This window comes from Pezoporus occidentalis, unplaced genomic scaffold (genome assembly GCF_034315485.1).
Source record: "Pezoporus occidentalis ecotype Australia unplaced genomic scaffold, CSIRO_AGI_Poc_V1 ctg93, whole genome shotgun sequence".
NCBI classification, from domain to species: domain Eukaryota; kingdom Metazoa; phylum Chordata; class Aves; order Psittaciformes; family Psittacidae; genus Pezoporus; species Pezoporus occidentalis.
The window spans coordinates 3,664,385-3,684,813 of NW_026916294.1; the positions used below are offsets into that span (position 1 = coordinate 3,664,385).

The window sequence follows — 20,429 nt, forward strand, 5'->3', positions numbered from 1 at the left end:
AGCTAATCTTTTATCTTTCTTGGCTGACAGAAATTATAGGAGGACAGTTATCTCCTCCTATGCCAATGGTGTCCACCATTAGCTTCTGATGCTTGTACTGACAAGTACACCATTAGCTTCTGATGCTTGTAGTCAGCTTTGTACTGACTCCTACCAAGTCAAATCACAAGAAGGAGAAACGAAGTGACTACCTTACATTCAGGAAACATGAGGGTCACCACCAGTCACTGTCAAACATAATTATGCAACTTATGTCATCTCCTTGTCAGACCTACATCTCAAAGGCACAAAGAACAAGCCAGACAGACTACAGCACTGTATCCAGCAACCTGGACACGGTATTAGTCATACTTAACTGAATCACACACAAATCCACCTGAAAATGAAACCTCTCCACAATCATTAAGAGATTAATTGGTAATAAACCAAATGATGCAGACAAATGCAAACTGAAGGGCCATTTCAGAGGTCAGTGAAGAGACTACTGGCAGAGTGATTTGGAGGAATTCACAACTTGGGATGAGCAGAGGACTGAATTCTAAGTGCAATCACTTCTGGACTCATTGCAAAGCTCAGCTCCCCTTCCTTCACCACTGAAGAAACTACTGAAGTGATGCCAACAGGAAAAAGAGTTCTTTGCACTGAGTTGTTTGAATGATGTTTTGTATAACTAAAGTTACAGTTAAAAAAAAAACTAAAATGATTTTAGTTTTATCCAAGTCTTCACAAACTGAAGCTGCATCTTAGCTCAATACATTTTCTACTACTGAAGAATCTAACGACGTAGCCATTAGCCCACATACAGCTTGCATAAAGCAGCAAGAGAACTAGTCATTAGGCAAATCACAATAATCAATGAAATGAAGAAACAGACACACTGGCTAATTAAAAAATGAGCACTGTCATGCCTGCCTATGCCATTTCAGCCTTCTAGTAGCTCGGTGTTAGTGTTAAGGGAAGGAGTTAAACTAAATGATGAAAATAAATATATGCATATATACACGCAGTCATTTTACAATTGAGTAACCCTGAGGGAAAGGAGAACTGAGGGATTTAGAAGAGAAAATATCCAAGCAAGAGGTAGCAGAATGGGATACACAGCTAGATTATTTTAGCTGGCAAAAAGAAAGCTTTACCTCTAGCTACCCTTTCTACTTTGGCCTCATATGCTACATAACAGCATAAGCACTGCAGAATATATCCTCCTTGGTCTAGAACACTTAGTTTCAAACGTTAGGTCTTGAAAAAACTGTCAGAATGAAAAGCAACTTGAAAAGTCACCCTTTTTTGCTGAGAGACGGCCCTAGTAAGGTCATCTACAGCCTCTTTTCTTCACAAGAGAAAACTGGCTCAGAAGTACCATCTCTTGTTACACAACCTTTAAAGTTTAATGAGGACAAAAGAATTCATTTGGTTACAAGAACACTAAAGTCTCTTTCAGTCTTTTAAAATAAAACCTCCCTCTCTGTGTCTCAGTGTTATACTGATCAATTTGCTGTGCAGCCACTAATGTTTCCACCTACATTTTAAACTCTCTATGCCACCCTGCTCTTCACATTCATAGACCCGTTGTCTAGATTATATGCGTTCATCTGAATGTTACCCCTGGATCCAAGGTCTCCAAGCTAGAAAACTCTTGTATGGTAAGGACTGCCGAAGAAGATGACTTCCCAGATTTGGAGGAAAATTCCCAGATTTGGAGGAAAAAAACCCTAGAGCGTTTATAATAAACTGGTGGTCAATGAAAAGTGAAAATACCAATACACATTAAGAACACCTCTAGAAATCCCCAAAAGTACCTTGATTAAGAGGTACGCACTTCTTGGTCAGGAGTTTTGGTGTTGTTTCCTTAAACAAAAGGCAAAACCAGCAGCTTTCTCTATGCAATAGATAATATGACAATCAATTTACTCATCAGGAATCCCATTTGCATGGATGGCAGTCGAGATTCACTATTACAAAACATCAACTAGGTAGACAAAACTCCCAAATAATTAAAATGGTTAGAGGCTGAATCATGATTAGAAACAACTTATTGACTTCTATGCATAAATATTTGAATGTTTTCCATCTGTATTTGAACAATCTTGTAAAAAAAGAAAAAGCTCAGAGACTCTTACCAGCTTCCTGTGAATTTAATACTTCTAAGGCATGCATCATGGCACTTGCGAAGACATTGGCATCTTCTTTGCTGCCAAAATTCAGACCATACACCTGCCTAGCATCACGCCACTGGTGGAAGGTCTGTGTAGCCTGATTGTACTTCAGCCCTTTCGGAATGGCACAATTTATTACCACCTAGAAACATTACAAAATAAAAAGTTACTTATGTTTAAAGTTGCTTTTGCACAACAAGTTTCAGCTTCATGCAGATTTTATTCCTTAACCATGTGGGTTAATTCAAGACCCATAATCTGTAAAATCACAATGCTGAGGGACATAACCATTTCCATTTTCATTCCAATGCCGCATGAAATCAGTGATGAGAATACACAAGGGGACTAATGAGATATTTTCCATCAACTGTGTAGTTTAAGCATTCTCATTTCTAAAGATTCAGTGATGTTTCATAACAGCAATGTAGTAATATCAACAGTTCTGGCTTTTAATAGCAGAGTACTTAATACGAATATGCATCTGGATCTCAGAAATGCATTAGGTTTTTTATTTTCTACATTAGCTTCACAGAGTACTTGTCAGAACTGTTTTTTTTAACCAAGTTATCACCTTCTCTCTGTGGCTGCTGCACCCCTTAGCTTGCAGTGCTTTCAACAGCAGCTCATGGGGACTTCTACTATGCATCACAAGGTATCATTTTGCAAGATCGTTATGGCTCACACAAAAGGTGATAAATTCTAGCTAGTAGAACAACCACTTATTACAAGCCATCCACTAAGAGGATCCCATTGCACTTGGATAACTATATCCTCTAACCTTTTTCCACCTAATAATGGGAGGAAAAAAACATGTTTCTTCTCAGATGAATTCACACAGACCCTTTATTACTTCAAATAAGTATTTAATGATGTCGCGGTTTAACCCCAGCCAGCAGCTAAGCACCGCGCAGCCACTCATTCACTCTTCCCCAGTGGGATGAGGGAGAGAATCAGAAGAGTAAAGTGAGAAAACTCGTGGGTTGAGATAAAGGGGTTTTAATAAGTAATGCAGAAGCCACGCACACAAGCAAAACAAGGAATTCATTCACCATTCCCCATTAGCAGGCATGTGTTCAGGCACTCCAGGACAGCAGGGCTCCATCACACAGAATGGTTACTTGGGAGGACAAATACCATCACTCTGAACATCTCCCCCCTTCCTCCACTTTCTTCCCCCAACTTCATATGCTGGGCATGATGCCATATGGTTTGGAATATGCATTTGGTCAGTTGGGGTCAGCTGTCCCAGCTGTGTCTCCTCCCAACTCCTTGTGCACTCCCAGCCTGCTCACTGGTGGGGTGGTGTGAGGAGCAGAAAGGGCCTTGACTCTGTAAGCACTGCTCAGCAGTAACTAAAACATCCTGTGTTATTAACACTGTTTTCAGCACAATTCAAAACATAGCCGCATACTAGCTACTATGAAGAAAATTAACTCCATCCCAGCCAAAACCAGCACAAACAACAAATCACATAGCAGATGATCAGTGTATGCTTCAGGCCTGTGAGAAATGACAATGAATAGACCAAAAGAATTGTTTATAAATGCTGGGAGAGAGGGAAACAGATACAGAAGCTTTACTCAAACAAAAGGATTAGATTTTTAACCTCACCATGTTTCAAGACACAGTGCTAAGTCTGCCATTTAATCAAGATCTAACAACTTCATCAAGGAAATTTAGATGTAATCCTTGTAGCTCTCTTCTCAATCTCTTGAAGTGGTAGATGATGAGCACTACCAAATGTCAGAAGTTTTTGGAATTCAATGACCTGGGGAAATGAGGTATCATGCATCCAACTTTTCATAAAGAGCTACAAAAGAACTGCTGGTACCTATATAGACTGCAGTTAACAGGGAAGAAGAAAAGATTTTATGTTGCCACTTTACCTTTAAAGAAATCAGATGTCTTGTCTACACCACTAGCCTTTATATTTATCTGTAGGAAGGAATGGTAAAAGAGTGCACAAGGACTTTTGCCTTGGAGGTATGTAAAGTGCTTAGTTTATGGGGAAAAAGCCGTAATACAGTTTTGCTACTTCAGTTTAAAATAAAATTGTTTCATATTTACAGTTCCCATAATTTTACTCAAGATGCACTTCTTAGTGTTAAAAACAATCACAAAAATAGCTTCAGATTCCTATTCCAAATTTGCATAGATCTGCTTACCTGATGATCCTGAATCTTCCTGCCCACAACTCTGAACGTGTTGTTGCCTGTGTGATGATATATATGAACTCTGCTGAATCCAGTTGATCCACCAGCTGGTACCCATTTCTTATTGGCATCATCATAGACCATTACAGCAGCCCGTGCTTGGCAGATACTCTGTTCACTGTTAAAATACAAACATTTTGGAGTAGAACATAAGATTACTTACGGTAAATCATCGTCTTTTTGGTTAGCTTTTGCTTTTTAAACTCAAAATGTTAAAGCAATGCTCCTTGCTGAAACATCCACCTTTCTAAATACATAACACCAGTAGCACTTTGTCATTTTGCTTAAAGGTGTTCATTTTGAAACGCTGTGGTCAAGACAAACAGGCTAAACTATTACTAAGAGATCAGAAAGTGATTTACTTTTCTTTTTTTTTGCACTTCTCCCCCCACAGGGTTTCTCCCCTCCTTTCTGCTCACCACCCACCATAATTTTAATTAAATGCCATAACCATGCACAAAGTTTACTGCAAAGACTGAATTACAAAGAACCTGGAGATGCACTGGCTCCATACGACTTCTACAAGAAATAAGGATTGGAAGTCCACTTGTTCATCTTAACATACATAGAAGGAAACACACACACAGGATAAAGTTCAGAGCAACAAATTCACCTGCTCAGAAATTAAATGCCTTTTTGGTTTGACATGTCTTACAATTGTAAAAATGTCTTTCTTACAATTATAACATTTCCTCTCTGAGAAAAGGTTCTCCTCATTACTGAAAAGTACAATTCCATTAGGAAACTGCTATCAGTAGCTAATTCTGATTATTATGGCAGTCATCTGGAAGCTATTGTATAGCCTAAAGTTAAAAGGAAGCATATCATGAATGTCCTCAAACTAGAAACACAAGAAAGCATGATGTACCATAAACACACCATTTATTAGGAGGGGGTGAGAGGGTGATACTACACAAGTTGTCTTTACAGGAAATGTCCAGATGCAGACAGGAAATAAAAATAGAAAGGAATTATTTCTTATCAGTAAGGCAAATTCTCCAAACATACCACTCCAGTACATCCAACATTATAGAAAGCACATGATGCCTGGCTTGCTAGGCATGTGGCCTGCCGTTTGGAGAACTGAGAAGGCTGAAGAGACATGCATTCTTCATAAATTACGAAAGGAAAGTAGTGAAATATTCCTTCATATTTCATAAAGGAGGGAGAACACAACTCTCCCCAGTCTTTCTTGGAGTTTTTTTTTTTGGTGGGTTTTTATTGTTTGATTGCTTGGTTTTGGGGGCTGTCATGCTTGTTGGTGGTTTTTTTAACAAGAATATGCTGAATTTCCTAGTATATGATTTCCATCTGACACACAAAACCTCAGCACTGTATCCAGCTGTTTTGTTAGCTTTCAGTACTGGCATTGTTGAGAAAACATAGTCTCAATTTCTATCACACTTTCCACAGTGCTCCAGCAGTTGGAAAAGAACTCAACACTGGGATGCTTTTCAAGACTGGGGGAGAAGAGAGAATATTGAGATGATGTCTCCTATGTGTACAAGAGAATCAATATTTCTGATTTTAAAAGGCATATGGGTTGCAGTCTCATAGCCTATTCAGCAACTAGATCAGAATGGGATAACATCCTCTAATTAAACCACCTTTTTCTAGCCAGAAATTTGTTCAATGTAGGGATAGTAAAATTATAATACACATATATAGAGTGCTTCTTTTCTAAGCATAGTTTACATTTTAGACTAAAAGGACCACATTGAATGCAAAAAGAAAGATCAGATGCAAAGAAAATAAAGCTATTGACAAGTTTCAGGGGTTTCACAGTCCCACTAAAAACGTGCCACAGGTACATAAAGTTCTCACATCTGAGAAGAGGACAGTGCAAGAATTGACCGGATTTCTTTGGTTTGAAGTATTTTGGCACACTCAATCTTAGATGTTCAAACCTAGAAACAATGTGTTCACAAAGTACACAACAAGCAGTAGTGTTTTTTCTAAAATGCATAATAGTATTACAAGAAACTTGGAAGATTTCTGAACCCAAACCAAGTTTTGGCTACATCTGAGGTTGGATCAATCACAAGCATAATAAACTACAGGTGACAGGACCCAGATACCGATTTGGAAGCAGTGCCACGTGGTTTGCAGCGTTCTTGCCAAAAAATAACTTTATCTCAATCATGTGTCAGACAGATTAAAAGAGAAATCATTTAGATTCTATTAAAAATTGAGGCTATGAGTATAAGCTAATATGTTCCAATCACAATGCAGGTAGAATCAGAGTGTGATTGAATAATGGTACGGTGATCAGAAGACTTAATTAGTAGGACAAACCATCAAAGTTCAGATGTTCTTATTCAGAGCATTCTCACTCTTTGCCCTGCCAAGGTCCTTCCATAGGCCTCTTACAGAGGTTTTTACATTGTCTTATTTAACATAACAAGAAAAAAACACCTACTCGTTTTAGAACTGTTTAGTATTCAAGCGGCGTAATTCATATGCACAAATAAGTTGACCTTGAGTAGAGTTTCTAGCTTTTCTTTAACAACTGTTAAACTATTTTTAGTTCCACTTCTCGGGCTATGCCTTAGAACTGGAAATATTACACAAGTCAAGATCTCAAATACTTCATGCTCCATTTAAAATAAAAGAATTTTCTTAATAGCAGGGGATTACTCTTTCTCATATAAAAATGTAAGATGATTCACATCCTTTAAAAAATGACAAATACAAACGATTTCCAGTTGACCTATTCAATCACTACACAATAAGCCTTTTGCCTTCATTTCACACAAATCCTATAACTAAAATTTTAATGTTCCGGGTCTATAATTTTCATATCCAGGTACCAATCTGGAGGTGACACACTCCCCTCCTGCCAACAGTTCCCACCACCCATCACTTTCTTTATCAGAATGCAGCGGGAAGACAGAAAAATGAAGCTATCCCTGTCAGAAACAAATTAAAACATCACAGTGTGCTAGCCTTGTCCCAGGGTTCAATAGCTGCACATTACTAGATGTAGAGGAGATTTAATTCAATCTCTTTCTCATAGGAAGAAGTTCTGCACTCTAAAGTTACTACATTTTCTTTTGAAGACGAGCATGGAGGCATAAGCTTTAGCAAGGAAGACCTTTTAGGTCTGTTTTTCAATGACCATTTGATAGTTAATATTTGAATATAGCATATTACAGCAAATAAACACCACAAAGTTTAGTATTTAAGTCTCGAAAAAATCACTTTTTAAACAAGATGCATACCTGAACTTCAAAGGGCTATAGCAAATCAAAAATCCATGCTGTTAGGTCATGACTATCTTTGACAGATCTAACAAAAAACAAAGTTCAGTTTTCTTTCCGTGATCCATCTTTTCCTAGGATAATGCTAAGTTTAACATACAGACTGTTACTAGAACCTCAGCCAATGCCCTTTGTATTCTCCTACAAATATAAATTTAAACTTCAGTTCAAAGGAACAAGAGCAGAGTGAATCAGAACAGCATCATTTATTATATTTCTTCCTTTTTAACTTACTACACTTCCCTGCTGTACTTTTAACAGGAAACAGGTCTTCACTGATCTCAGTGTTTATACATGAGCTCTTCACAGTCTAGAGGGTTTTCTGTAACGCACGTCCTTAGACTGCAGGAACTGTGAGATGCCAGGATGACTTACTTCATTCACTGCACCAGAATCACTTTGGTCTGGTCACAAAGACCCTTTTTATATTTAACACTGGTGGGAAATAAACAAATTGTCTACAGTCGTGTTGCAAAAGAAAAGAATAAAGGATGTTCATTTATTTGCCATGTCATTAGGCCTTCAAAAGCAGCCTACAGGGTTTACTTGCCCAGCTATAGATTTTCTTTTTTCTGGTGTACTATACAGGTATAATGGTTCCAGAAACATTACACTTGGATTAGCCTGTACCTTCCCAACATGAGAACTCATTAGGGGATGCAGCAGAACAAGTGAAGGGATCCATCTCAAGCTCCAAATACTAATGCCAAAATGTACAGCTGCTCAAAGAACCGATTGCTAACTTACTGGGGCAGTGGGCTGGGGAACTGGAGTGACAATCAAATTTTAACTAAGATTAAGAAATTGTCTGTTCCCAAGAAAACTTACTGAACCAAGTATATGAAATCATACGCTATATATATCCTGTAAAATAGAAAATTGATAAAAGGCAACATTTATGCAAAACAGCGCTTGCCACTTAGGAAACAAAGCATACAAGGTCTTTTCCCAAAGTGTAAAGCCTGACAAATAGTTGGATAAATATATGTCAGGTGGAGTTCTTCTCTTGACAAAGATGTAAGGTTCTTATTATTAAAGCCAACCATTATTCTGGTTAAGTCCACCTACAGCAATACCATATAAAGCCAAATACAGGGTGGCTGTTTTTTATTTGGGGTAGAGAGTGGGGAGAGGTCTGGCACTCAAAAGGCTCAGACAAAAAAAACACAGTAGTAATGAATCATAAGATTATTCTTATGGGAGAATATACTTTCCTCCTCCAGTGATGAGATCATATGGAAAGCTCAAAAACCATAGCAAACTGAACCCTAACAGACACCATTCTTTTGCCCAGATGGAATGTGTTCATTCTTTCCCATCCCAAGTTCTTAAGCAAAATGCACAGTGACACCAATGCACAGTCTGCTGACCTAAGCCTTTATTTTCTTTTTACTACTCTTCCCAAAAAGTGGATGCTTGGATTTCCTCTCTCAAGAGCTAAAATGAATAAACAGACTTAAATAATCAAACTCATATGGAAAACAGCACAATTGCAGTCACCCAAAAGATCATTTAAATATACTAACAAGAGCAAGGAAAAGCTGCGATTGCTCCAATTCTCAACCTTTAGTATTTTTGTCAGTGATGTAACAGTGAGGTTTTTGGAAAATCCTATCCCTTTACCACTTCTTCTGGTGATTCAGGGGTTTTTTGCTATGTTCTCAATTTACAGAAACATAACAACATGTTCTTCAGTGTGCAGTCTTTGTGGAAGGAATGGAAAGAGACGCTGATTCATCAAACGCCTGTTGAGGTTTTTCAAACCATGTGGCACAAAGCTAGAAAGAAACTCCAAATGCTTCCAGTACTAACATCTTAAAATACACATTTTCAATAAGCAGCTGAATGCTGGTCCAGATATCGGGTTTTGTATCTTGGCGGTGGTATTCTGTAACATGGTTTTCCTTGTTTGATCCTGAAGCCTGACTGGCACGTCACAGTGAAAATATGCGTTCTCTATTTTGCTCTTAAAAAAGCAAACAACAAAATACCCTGCAACATAATAGAAAGTAGCGGTAGAGTACACAGTAACTAAACCAGACACTGCAGACAAAAGTTGTCATGTCCTCTAAGCTGCTCATTTGGCTTAACTCAATAGTTAAGCTACTTGCTAGCACCTGAAAGCTAACATTAAAATGCTCCCAATACCTTCAAATATCTCTCTACATCATGGTCTGCTGAGAATCAGATTGAACTCAACTGCATAATTAGGATTTACTTTTGGGAGTAGGGGCTTGAATTTGAGGGTGGGGGGAAGAATAAACTTTGAGTCACTTCAGTTTTTAACTCCTAATTCACTGCTTTAATTTTACTCATTTTTTGAACTTAAACTAAAAAGCAAATCTCAGAGGAAGCTGAGGATAACAATTACCACCTCCTCCTGCCAACTACATCAGCATTCCAAGCCATCAACAGGGCATCATGAAAAAATATAATCCATTTATTATCCATTTGGGCTCAGCAAAGGTTAACATAGATCTTACAATAAATTCATGGTCTCTGTAACTCATCCTCAGTTAAAAGGTAAGAAACTCAACTTTCCCTGCACTACTAAAACATAGCTGAAATGCTGCTGCAAGGGAACATCACATGCTCGGTACAGGAGAAGGAGCTATGCTGTGTTGTGCTACCTGCATCCAACTTCAAATGATGTGCCTTGCCCACTTCAACACTTCAGATAGTATAGAATTTATTTGCTATTCAGGTTTTGGAATAAGACTAAATTGGAACCAGCTCATTTATCTGACTGGCTTTCATGCAGATTCTTCTTTGCATGCTATAACCCCCGGAGGACAAGAGCAGCTGTTGATTTCTCCTAGGAGGTGAAACCAAACAAGAGCTCCTGTTCAACCAGGAGGTGAATGTGAAGGGAGCACTTCCAAACTGCTTCACTAACAGCTCTCTTGCTAATGAGTTAGTACTTGCCTGTGCCTAGAAAACTTTTGATTGATAACAAATTCATTCATCTCTCCCACTTTTTTGTCTCTGATAACCGAGAGATTCATTCATCTCTCCCACTTTTTCTTCTCATGAATTACTCTGAATATAGATTAGCTGCAACGCAAACCAGAGGGAAATCCTGCACACGAAAGTTCCAATTAGAAATAAAACTACTACTGCACCTTGAGAAGCAAGGAAAAACTGAATCTAAACACTGGGATTAATAGCTGGCAAAGGAAAGGTGCTTTGCTTTTGGCACAGAACTCTGCAACACTCCATTCCAGAGTTTTAGTCTTACACAGTTTATTGAAAACTTTCTTTGCTCAATGAGTACCTTCCATTGGCAGAAAATTGCTTTTCATCTTATGTCCAAAACCATTTAAGATTAATTTAAGAGCAATCTGTTCTTGGAGCAAGTGAAATTCACAGAATAAATTTCTCTTGTTGCTATAAATCTGTTCCTTCACAACTTTGCAGCTGTAGCTTGTTCCGTAACAGCAGGTGAATATCAAACAGATGAAGGAAATCACTGCAGGACACGCAGCCAGAAAAAGAAATATCATTTAAGAGAACACCTTGATGTCAAATGAAAGTCCACTTTCCAAACAGAATTACCAGTTTATAGCCCCAGGATCTTCTTTTAACATTGTTTCATGGTCCATATTTAACATTAAGAGTATTTCATACAATAGATGATGTAATTTTGAGCTGGAAATTCAATAGTGTCTCCAGGTTTGTTATATGCTGATGATTATACTTATGGGAGAATATAGCATATTATACCATACATAAAATTCACTCATTCCCTCAAAGAGAATCAGGGATAACCAGGAGAGAACATGATGACAGTCAAACCAAGAAAAAGCCACACTGCAGTGATGAACCTTAATAAAAACAAAAGATTGATAGGAATTAATAATAACAGACTGAAACCCATGGATATTTAATAGTATGAAACTAGTTATATTAATGGTGGCTAACCATATATATAATATGCAATAATATAATAGCAATTGTTATTATATATTATTATCCATATGTGACTTAACCATATTTAGTTACAAACTCCATCCTAAACTTAGATTCCTAAATACTCTCTGAAGTGAACCTTCCCATTTTCATCTCAAACTAAAGATGATATCAAAATACCTAGAGCATGTAGACATTTCAGGCATGGAACTATTTAACCAGCACAAGCCATCACTTCTCAAATCTTAAACTAACGAGACTGAATGAAACCCCAAACTCAGGTATCAATTTTCAAACAGGAACAGAAACTAAAGTTGTTTAATACACAAAGGGGTGGGGTTTAAGCAATTATTTCAGCAGACAAAAGGAACAACTGTCTTGCTTTGTAAAAACGAAGAATACAATTCCTAACTTTGTATCATCCATAGCACAAATTGCTTTCTCCAAAACCAGATATGCTCAAAACTTACCTAGAAAAAACACATGATCCAATTCACGACTTCACTGCTATCAATTAATTTTCCATAGGTTACCCGCTAACCTTTTTTAACCTTTACTTGTTTGTATTACTGTACTACCCAGATATTTATCTATTTCTGTGTTTAAGAGAAACAGTTCTTCACAGCTTGCACTTCAGGTTCAAGGTTTTCCTTTAAACTAGTTTTGATTAGAAAAAAGCAGCACTAGAGTGTTGTACATGTCCAAAAAGCATGCTCAGCCTGGGAAAAGCCAATACTTTGGATGCTTAAAACAAAATGTAAGATTTAAAATCCCACTGAAGAATTCACTTTGTCCAAACCTTACCATCAAATAAGTACCAGGTTTACTTAAAATATAAAGTTATGAGATAGAGAAGGAAGAGCTTTGATACACTGGAATTTTATACATACAATTTGGTCCTTGCCTTGTATGCAAACCTAGTGATAACTTCATGGATATACTTTGTTAAAAGCCTTCATTATTTAGCTTTGAGGTAAGATGGTCAACGAAACAACCAACAAGTAACAAAGCAGTATTTTCTCAATTTATCCTAGAATTTTCCAGATTTTTCATCCCATAAAGAATCAGTAATATTTTTTTCAAAAAATATCTCCAACAGACATTTTGGGAAAAAAATATCAGAACTACACAGAGACTATTTCATTATAATACATTTGCACTGGTGGGGCAGAATCTTTCTAGCCACTATTTTTATACTGGTAAAATAAAGTCTTACATTTAGACTCCACAGAACCATGAAATAAGATAATTCAGTTTACTTCCTCCACACACACATCCATATTCTTGTTTTCTTTTATCCTTTTACACAGGGTGTTCTCTTAGACACAGTATTTTTGGTTATTTATCCAGATATTTTCCATGAACACACCGCATTGTTGTAATTCAATCCATTTTTCCACTGATTCTTCAAACATATTTCTCCAGGCCATTTACTATTTTACTTACACTAAAAAGGTTATGCAGAATCTATGCAGCAATTTAAATAGATAACATTTCCTCAATGCAGATTCTATAGGGTGGCATTGCATGCCAAAGGTTTTGCCACAGTAAGGCTAATGCTGTCTGGAGAGTGATTCTACTGAGCAGTAGAACAGGAGCAGAAGATTTCTAACATGACTTTCATCCATCTCAAGGCAGATTTTAATCAAAATTAAGTTCCCTGGTTTGCCTATCTTTTGACAACCTAATGGAAAACAAGCTCTTCAGCACAACCTGGGAATTGTAAGCGCTGGGGTATGCTGTAACTGAACAAAGCTAACAGTCATAAAATCAATACCTTTAAATCTATCATGATTGTTCCTATTCAGCAAAAGTTCAAATCTTTAAACCTACAGGTCTTAAAGACCAGGGCCAAAAGCTACCTAGATCCACTGCTTCTTTCCTACAAATGGGTTATTTTTGATGGTTTGTTGCTTTTCTTGCTACGATTTCATGAAGCTGAACACAGTCGTAACTGTGGAAAGACTTTTTCAGTGGGCATGAAAAACAACATCTTCAGCAACTAGACTGACAGTTGATGATTTCCTGTGAGAAACCACTTAACAGACATTTCCTACCTTCTATACATATTTTAACAGAAAGTGACCTTATTATGTTATTTCTTAAGCTTTTGACACACGGTATAAATCACAGCTTTCAGAGTCCAGATTCCCCAGGCAATCTGAGTTCTTGAACAGACACTGCAACAGAATCCGTCACTGCATTACCATTACTGCAGATCATGTAACTCATTTTACTTTCAGATAAAGAATGCCCAGCTCCTCCTGGAATAGCAAGATAGTAGCATTTTTACATTACCTATTTAATATAATGGCTGCCTCTGATGTAGAGAGCTGTGTAAGGGGAACGTGGCTGATCTCTGATTGAGCCATTATGGCCCAATGTTAATATGCGAATATGCAATTCATAGTTCATTACATGATTCTTTTAAGAGTCTTTCTAAAAATCTCATCTAAAATATGAAAGCAAAAAAAATCATATTTTGTTAATTGAGAACTCGCTTTTAAGACGCAAAGTTGACATTAGCAGGAATTAATCAAGGAAGACGTGGGTCTACTGCAGAAACTAGACAGGTTATCTAGCAGCAAAGGACACAGAAAAGGCTCCATTTGCCTTGGTGTCTACTGGCAAGTTCTGTTCTCAGACTTCCCAGGTCTGTGTGAGTACTGGAATACTACCTGCAGTAGAGGAAAATTAAGTTAGGGGCTCCAGTTAGATAAAATGGATATAGAGAGTCTACTGAATTGAACAGTGGGCACTCAACAAGGGTGGAGATAGCTACATGGTAACATCATTACTGGTGAATTTCTCAGTGCCAGCTCTTGATACTGTTTAATGTCCTTGTTAATGACCAGGAAAATGCGATGCAGCTTTAGCAAGCCTGTGATGGCTTTTCCTAAATTGGGATAGACCAATATGCTGGACAGTGGAGCTACCTTTCAGAGGTGTCTCAGCAAGCTGGAGAAACCAGCTGGAGAAACTTGAAGGCTGGAGCAAAACCTGGGACAAAACAACCACCAAGCTGTAGAAGGTGGTTATTCCCCTCTACTCAGACCACATCTGGTCTTTGTGCCTATCATTTGAGATCAGTTTTAGGCTCCCCAGTAGAAGGAAAGCCTTTGACAAATTGGAGTAACTCAAACAGAAAACCATTAAGGGGGGGGTAGAGAAAAGATGCATGAGGAGAGGCTGAGACAGCTGTGTTTGTTCAGTCTTCAGCTAAGACAGGAACATAAGTGCCACTCTCAACTACTCAATAGGTCATTAACACAGAATACAGTCAGAATCTTCTCAAAAGCACCATACAGAAGGATGAGAGGTAATGATCAAAAGTTGCAGAAAAGGAACTTCCAACCAGGTAAGAAGTTGCACTAAAAGTATGGTGAAGTCCTGGGACAGGCTGTCCAGGGGAGCTGTGGGATCTTTATCCTTGGAGACTTCCAAATTCAGCTGGACAAGGCCCAAAGCAACCCAACCTAACAGCATAGCCTGTCCCAAGCAGGGGACTGGAGCAGATGAACTCTGAGCACTCTCTCCCCTTGACTAAGTCATTCTATGGCTCTAGAAAAAATAAAACACCTTTGAGAAGATCCCACTGAATAGCAGACATCTCCTCAGTACCGTATTTATGACAATTACTGCCTTAGCACCTCATTTTATTGGAATAGTCTTCCCCCAAATTAACAACATGCATTTCACACTCCTTTTGTCCTTATGCAAGGCTTTCCATTTTCACATCTGTGCTACCTGCTGCAGCCACCTCACTCTTTCACTTCCCCTCTCCCATATTCCTCCATTCCCTACTTTATGCTTTCTGGCTCCAGCAATTGCCTTACTTCACTCTCTCCACAGCCCTTGGTTAACATAACCTGACTCTTCAAATCCCCTAACCCCAGAGGTGCCATTCCCACTCCTCCAGGTGAGACCACCTCTCCTCATATAACCAAACCCACGAACTCCTGCTCCACACCAGTGTCGCTGCCTCCCAATCTCACCCATGACTGTCTCATCACACACAACCTCCATCCACTACCACCTAGCAGTACCTATGCTGCTTTCTTAACCAAGCCACTCATAGCAGCACACCTTAGAGGCACAGGCTGCATGGAGACCTGCACTTCCTTTGCATGAAGAAGGTATTCAGTATAGAGGTGCCTCTCCCCGATTTAGAAACAATGGACAAGAAAGGGCCCATTCTGAAATACAGTATTCTTTTTCTGTATGCTTCAAGCACACACCTAATTTATGGCCTGCCAGAAAGAACTGTAAAAATTGTCAGGTTTTACTAGGCTGTGTTTTCACACAGAAGCAGCTCACAGGGCACAGAATGTATCATTAAGTTCACAGGAAAGCCACAGAAGAACTCAAAACTGAACTTATACTAGCCTTATAAATAGCAGTTTCTTTGACACAGCAGTCAATATTTACTAAACACTGCAGAAGAAAGGTGTCAGCATCTCTTTTTACAATGCTGAGATACTGAAAAATGATGTTCTTATGACTATGACAAAGATTCTCCCTAAATACTATTAGTATTTTCTGAATACATTTTAAAGTTAGAAGAAAAAACAACCGGGCTAGTAAACTATTTGTTTCAGTAACCTGAGAGTAGCATTAATAGGCAACTACAAAGCCAGAAGCATCCATCATGTTACTAATCCTAGCATTCTGAAAGGCACACCATACCTAGTACAATACTGTTTTCCTCCTGTTCTTCACAAAAAGCACAAAAAGAGAAAGCAACATCTCCATTTTCTCAAGTCAATATCGAAATACTTTCTGTCCCCTAAAATAAATGTACTCCTCAAGGCTTAATCTGTGCTACGTTTATTCTACTCCAGCTTGATGCTGTTTTGAAAGCAATGTATGCATTTTGAAGTGTGTGCAAGAGGCAACAATTTTCTCTGCTTGAAAGACATAAGACAAGTTAAGTTTCTTAACCTGGCGCTTTACCAAAGCAGCTTAGTAAACTGCTCCAAGATTCATGCCAATTCCTCATCTCACACGCATACACACATATATTTTCAATACATACACTTCCTATTTTTACATTTGATATCAAATATACACCAAAAAACACCTTTAAAATTCCAGAACATGTTAAGAAAAAAAGAATAACTGATAATACTAAATTATCAAGTTGTAGAATTCTCTTAATTAGGAAAAAAATAGGCCGAAATTCATGTTAAACAATCCTACAATTTTCAGTAATTCTTTTTTGGACAACAATAAAATGAAAAACATTGTGGTAAAATTACCTATAGTTCGTCAATGAGACAAAACCAGGCAGCCTTTTGTGCAATAAGCCTTATTTCTCGCATGCTCTCCTCCCAGCAAAGCACACAAGACTGATTCATGGATTTCTGCAACCTCTTACCAAGTCCATACTACAAAATACTTCACATATAAAAACACCTCTTGACAACCTTGTCATTATTTCTGAGGGCTCCAGGATAAGGTAAAGTTCTGGGCCTTATTCAAACAACTCTAAACAAGTGAATTCTTAAGTAACCCAATACCAGACATGGTGTAGTAAACAAACAGTGATCTGTAAAACCCACTCCAGCTACAACTGCTCCCTTGTATGGGAAGATCTAATGAACATTCTCATGCTGTATATTCAGTACAGACATTTGTGATCACCTATAAAACAAAGGAATACTAAATTTCCACTTACGTCTGTCCAGTAGCGCTCTACTCCCTTCCCGAGCACAGGTTTCCACATGCAAATTCTACCCCAACTCAAAAAGAGGCTGTTATCATCAAGCTGACACAACCTGGCAGCATCCTGCTTCCACTTCACTTATGGTTTATTTACATTTGCCTTTGATCATAGTCAAATTTATCACCTATATTAAAATACGAATTCAACTTTCATGCCAAAATACTGCATTTACTCACCAAATAGCACGTTTTTCTTTTACTCTTCTCTTCTTTGATCCAACTTACTTTTTTGGCAAGTCTAACTCAGCCTTATTCGAAACAACTCCAGTTTCTTTCCCACACCATTTAATCCTAAAATACCACTTTTTAAACAAGTGATTATCTTCTCACTTCTCCTAATCCCTACTTACTAGTAATAGCCTCTTGAAGTGGTTACTCACACAGCTATTTCATAAGCCCTTCTTCCAAGTTGGACTTCAAGCCAGTCAAGATCTTGGAAGAATGATAGAATGGTTTGGGTTGGAAGCCTCTAACTTGAAGAAAGACCTCATTCCACCCCCACACATCCCATTTCCTCACTTTTCCCAGCATTTTTTACTAATATACTTCCCTCAAGGTACTAAGGCTTAAAATCTAGGCCCTTATGTAGAAACCCACTCTCATACACTCTTCTATTAAATGCAGTTTAAATTAACGTGTAATCGTTCAGACCTGTGATCATGTTTCATACAGTGCTACTTAACAGCAAAAAGTAAAAAGACTTGCATTACCCAAAGTGCGTAGTTTGGCTTCATCCACTAATGGTTTTGATGAAAAGGTAGTAAAGGTGATTTCATCTGAAAATTCTACCACTGTTCTATAGTAGCCATGTTACCATAAGAAAATCCTTTTTTCAGGAGCTGGTGGAGGGATTCAGATGATTCCATCCTCTACTGTATGTGCTGCTATAATTCTGACAGAAAGGAACAGGTTATTTTTACATCAACGAGGACGTAAGCAAAAGGCTTGAAGAGTTCTGCTCTTCTTATCCACACCAGTAGCCAAACAGCACAAGCTGAAATATGAAAATCAATGCTAGAATTCATTGCAGAAGTATTCTGAGCGTTGGTGACCCACTTTGATCACCAACAGACGACTGCAGTAACTAATTCAATCTAATTAATAATTAACATTTGTGCATTCACTACATCTGATGCTCTGGCCTAGAAAAAGGGATGATCTAGATGCATCACCAACCATCGAGTAGAGCTGTGATTTCCTCATAATGTCAGCTATTTCATGCATCTCTTGCAATAAAAATTAAGCAGCTAGAGTGAAGTGGCAGTAAGCATACAGCTCTTGAACTGAAGTGTATCAATGCAGATGTGTGCTCAAAACACTTGACTGAAGGGGTTTTATCCATGCAGAATAGCTAGCATAAATGGGCATTTGAATTGGCATCCCATAACAAGAACTATTTTTCAGCTCATCTTGCCTTGCTGAAATAGGTCTATTATCAAAACTCTACTAAAAAGGTTACTCTGTGGAAAAAATAAATTACACAAAGAGCAGTCTTTCTCCAGAGCAGACAACACACACGTACAAGAAATGACTAAATTATGATGCTAGTTCATAAAAGTTATTGATCAACATCTTTAGCATGACATTACACACTGTTTTCCCAGACAGCAGCCCTTCTAGTATTTCAAACCTCTTGGCAATGTAATTATTGTCTGAGATTACAATATTCCCCCCCCATTTCAGGATGTTTTGTTTGATAGCTTCTTTAATGTTGTCATTGAGATCTGCCTTCACACCAGAAAATGTGACCAAGTTGAACAGTGAGAAACTGTGCTTGCCTTGGTTTCCTGGTCTCAATTCCTAGGCAGTTCTCCCCAGCTGTTCTCTCTGCTTTGCAAAGGCTCATGTTTTGAGACAAAGCCTGAATTTTAAGACTGGAAAGTCAATTCTGTTTCACAGCAACTTTAAATATGCTAATCTGTTAAACACATTGCCCAGACAGGTGATGGATGCGCCATCCCTGGAGACATTCAAGGCTAGACTGGATGTGGTTCTGGGCAACCTGATCTAGTTGAGTTTGTCCCTGCTCACCGCAGGTGGGTTGGACTGGATGAACTTTGAAGGTTCTTTCCAGCCCTAATTATTCTAAGATACTATGATTTCCAGTAATAGGGACATAATCCACGTTCACCTGAAGGACTTCTGTTCCATTCCACCGACGTCTATCCCCTAGAAGAAACTGCATCACACCACCGGTAACAGCAGCAAAAGGAGATTGCATTTCCCAAGAAATCAAATTCATTTTAAAGAACTCCCAGACATGACCATTCATACCTTACTGAAGTATATCTGCATGAACAGGCACAAATGATTATTCAACAAATCCAGACTTCCACATGTGAATTTCTGTTTGTATTTGGGTACAGGATTTGACTCCGGAGTGAGCTAAATCTACAGAAAACATTACTCAAAGGAAAAAAGCCTACAGTTATTTATATTTTTATGTTATATTGTATACATAATGCATTATATAAAAACCAAAATCCACTGCACGAGGCTTTTAGACACTATTATATTATCAGCATTATTCGGGAAATCCCTGAAAGTTCTGACAACAGTATGTTTTCCTTTTAGAGCAGGGAGAAAAGTAGTTGCTGGCTTCCTTTACTAGAAAAACAGGAAAATAAGGTTTTCAAAACAGCAATAAGATTTAAAAAACCCTGATCTAGTAAGAGTGCATTTATTACATTGCTGTCAAATCTGGAAAAGATATTTAGACACATTTCTAATATCGATTATAACCAGATGTTGATTATTCTATCTCTTCCTTTTTAAGAAGTGTAACTCACTTTACCTTATCTCACTTTAGCTTATCTCACATTGAAAGCCCAAGTACTAAAACTGGAAGTAGCACATAGGTTACTACTACTTTGGACTTAATTCTTCTGCTAATCCTTTCTTTCCTAAGTTTCTTCAGTGAATCATTACATAAGCAAACACTTCTCACTGAATTGAAAGTATAAATTCGGTATAGCATACACCCATACGAACACCCAAACAGAACAGCAGCTCTAGCCAAAAGGGCTTTTATTCTGAGGTTTTAATATTAAAAGTATTAAAATACATCAGTGGCATAAAAAAGGTAGAGCCTTATACTAATCATTACTTTCCAACTGCAAAAAAAAGCAAATCATCTGTGAGCTCCAACTGGAAAAAGAATATTTAAA

The 20,429-nt window shown here is 38.0% G+C and overlaps 1 protein-coding gene across 6 annotated transcripts in view; it reads right to left on the bottom strand.

Annotated features, from left to right (window-relative positions):
- Window positions 1-20,429, bottom strand: part of ENAH (ENAH actin regulator) — a 94,724-nt gene that overhangs the window by 42,631 nt on the left and 31,664 nt on the right. For all 6 annotated transcript variants that reach the window (XM_062606022.1, XM_062606023.1, XM_062606025.1 and 3 more), the window contains exons 2-3: window positions 4,322-4,487; window positions 2,121-2,298 (exon numbers count right to left, since the gene is read on the bottom strand). In XM_062606022.1, coding sequence (XP_062462006.1) covers window positions 2,121-2,298; window positions 4,322-4,487 — 344 coding nt within the window. The remainder of the gene's footprint in view (window positions 1-2,120; window positions 2,299-4,321; window positions 4,488-20,429) is intronic.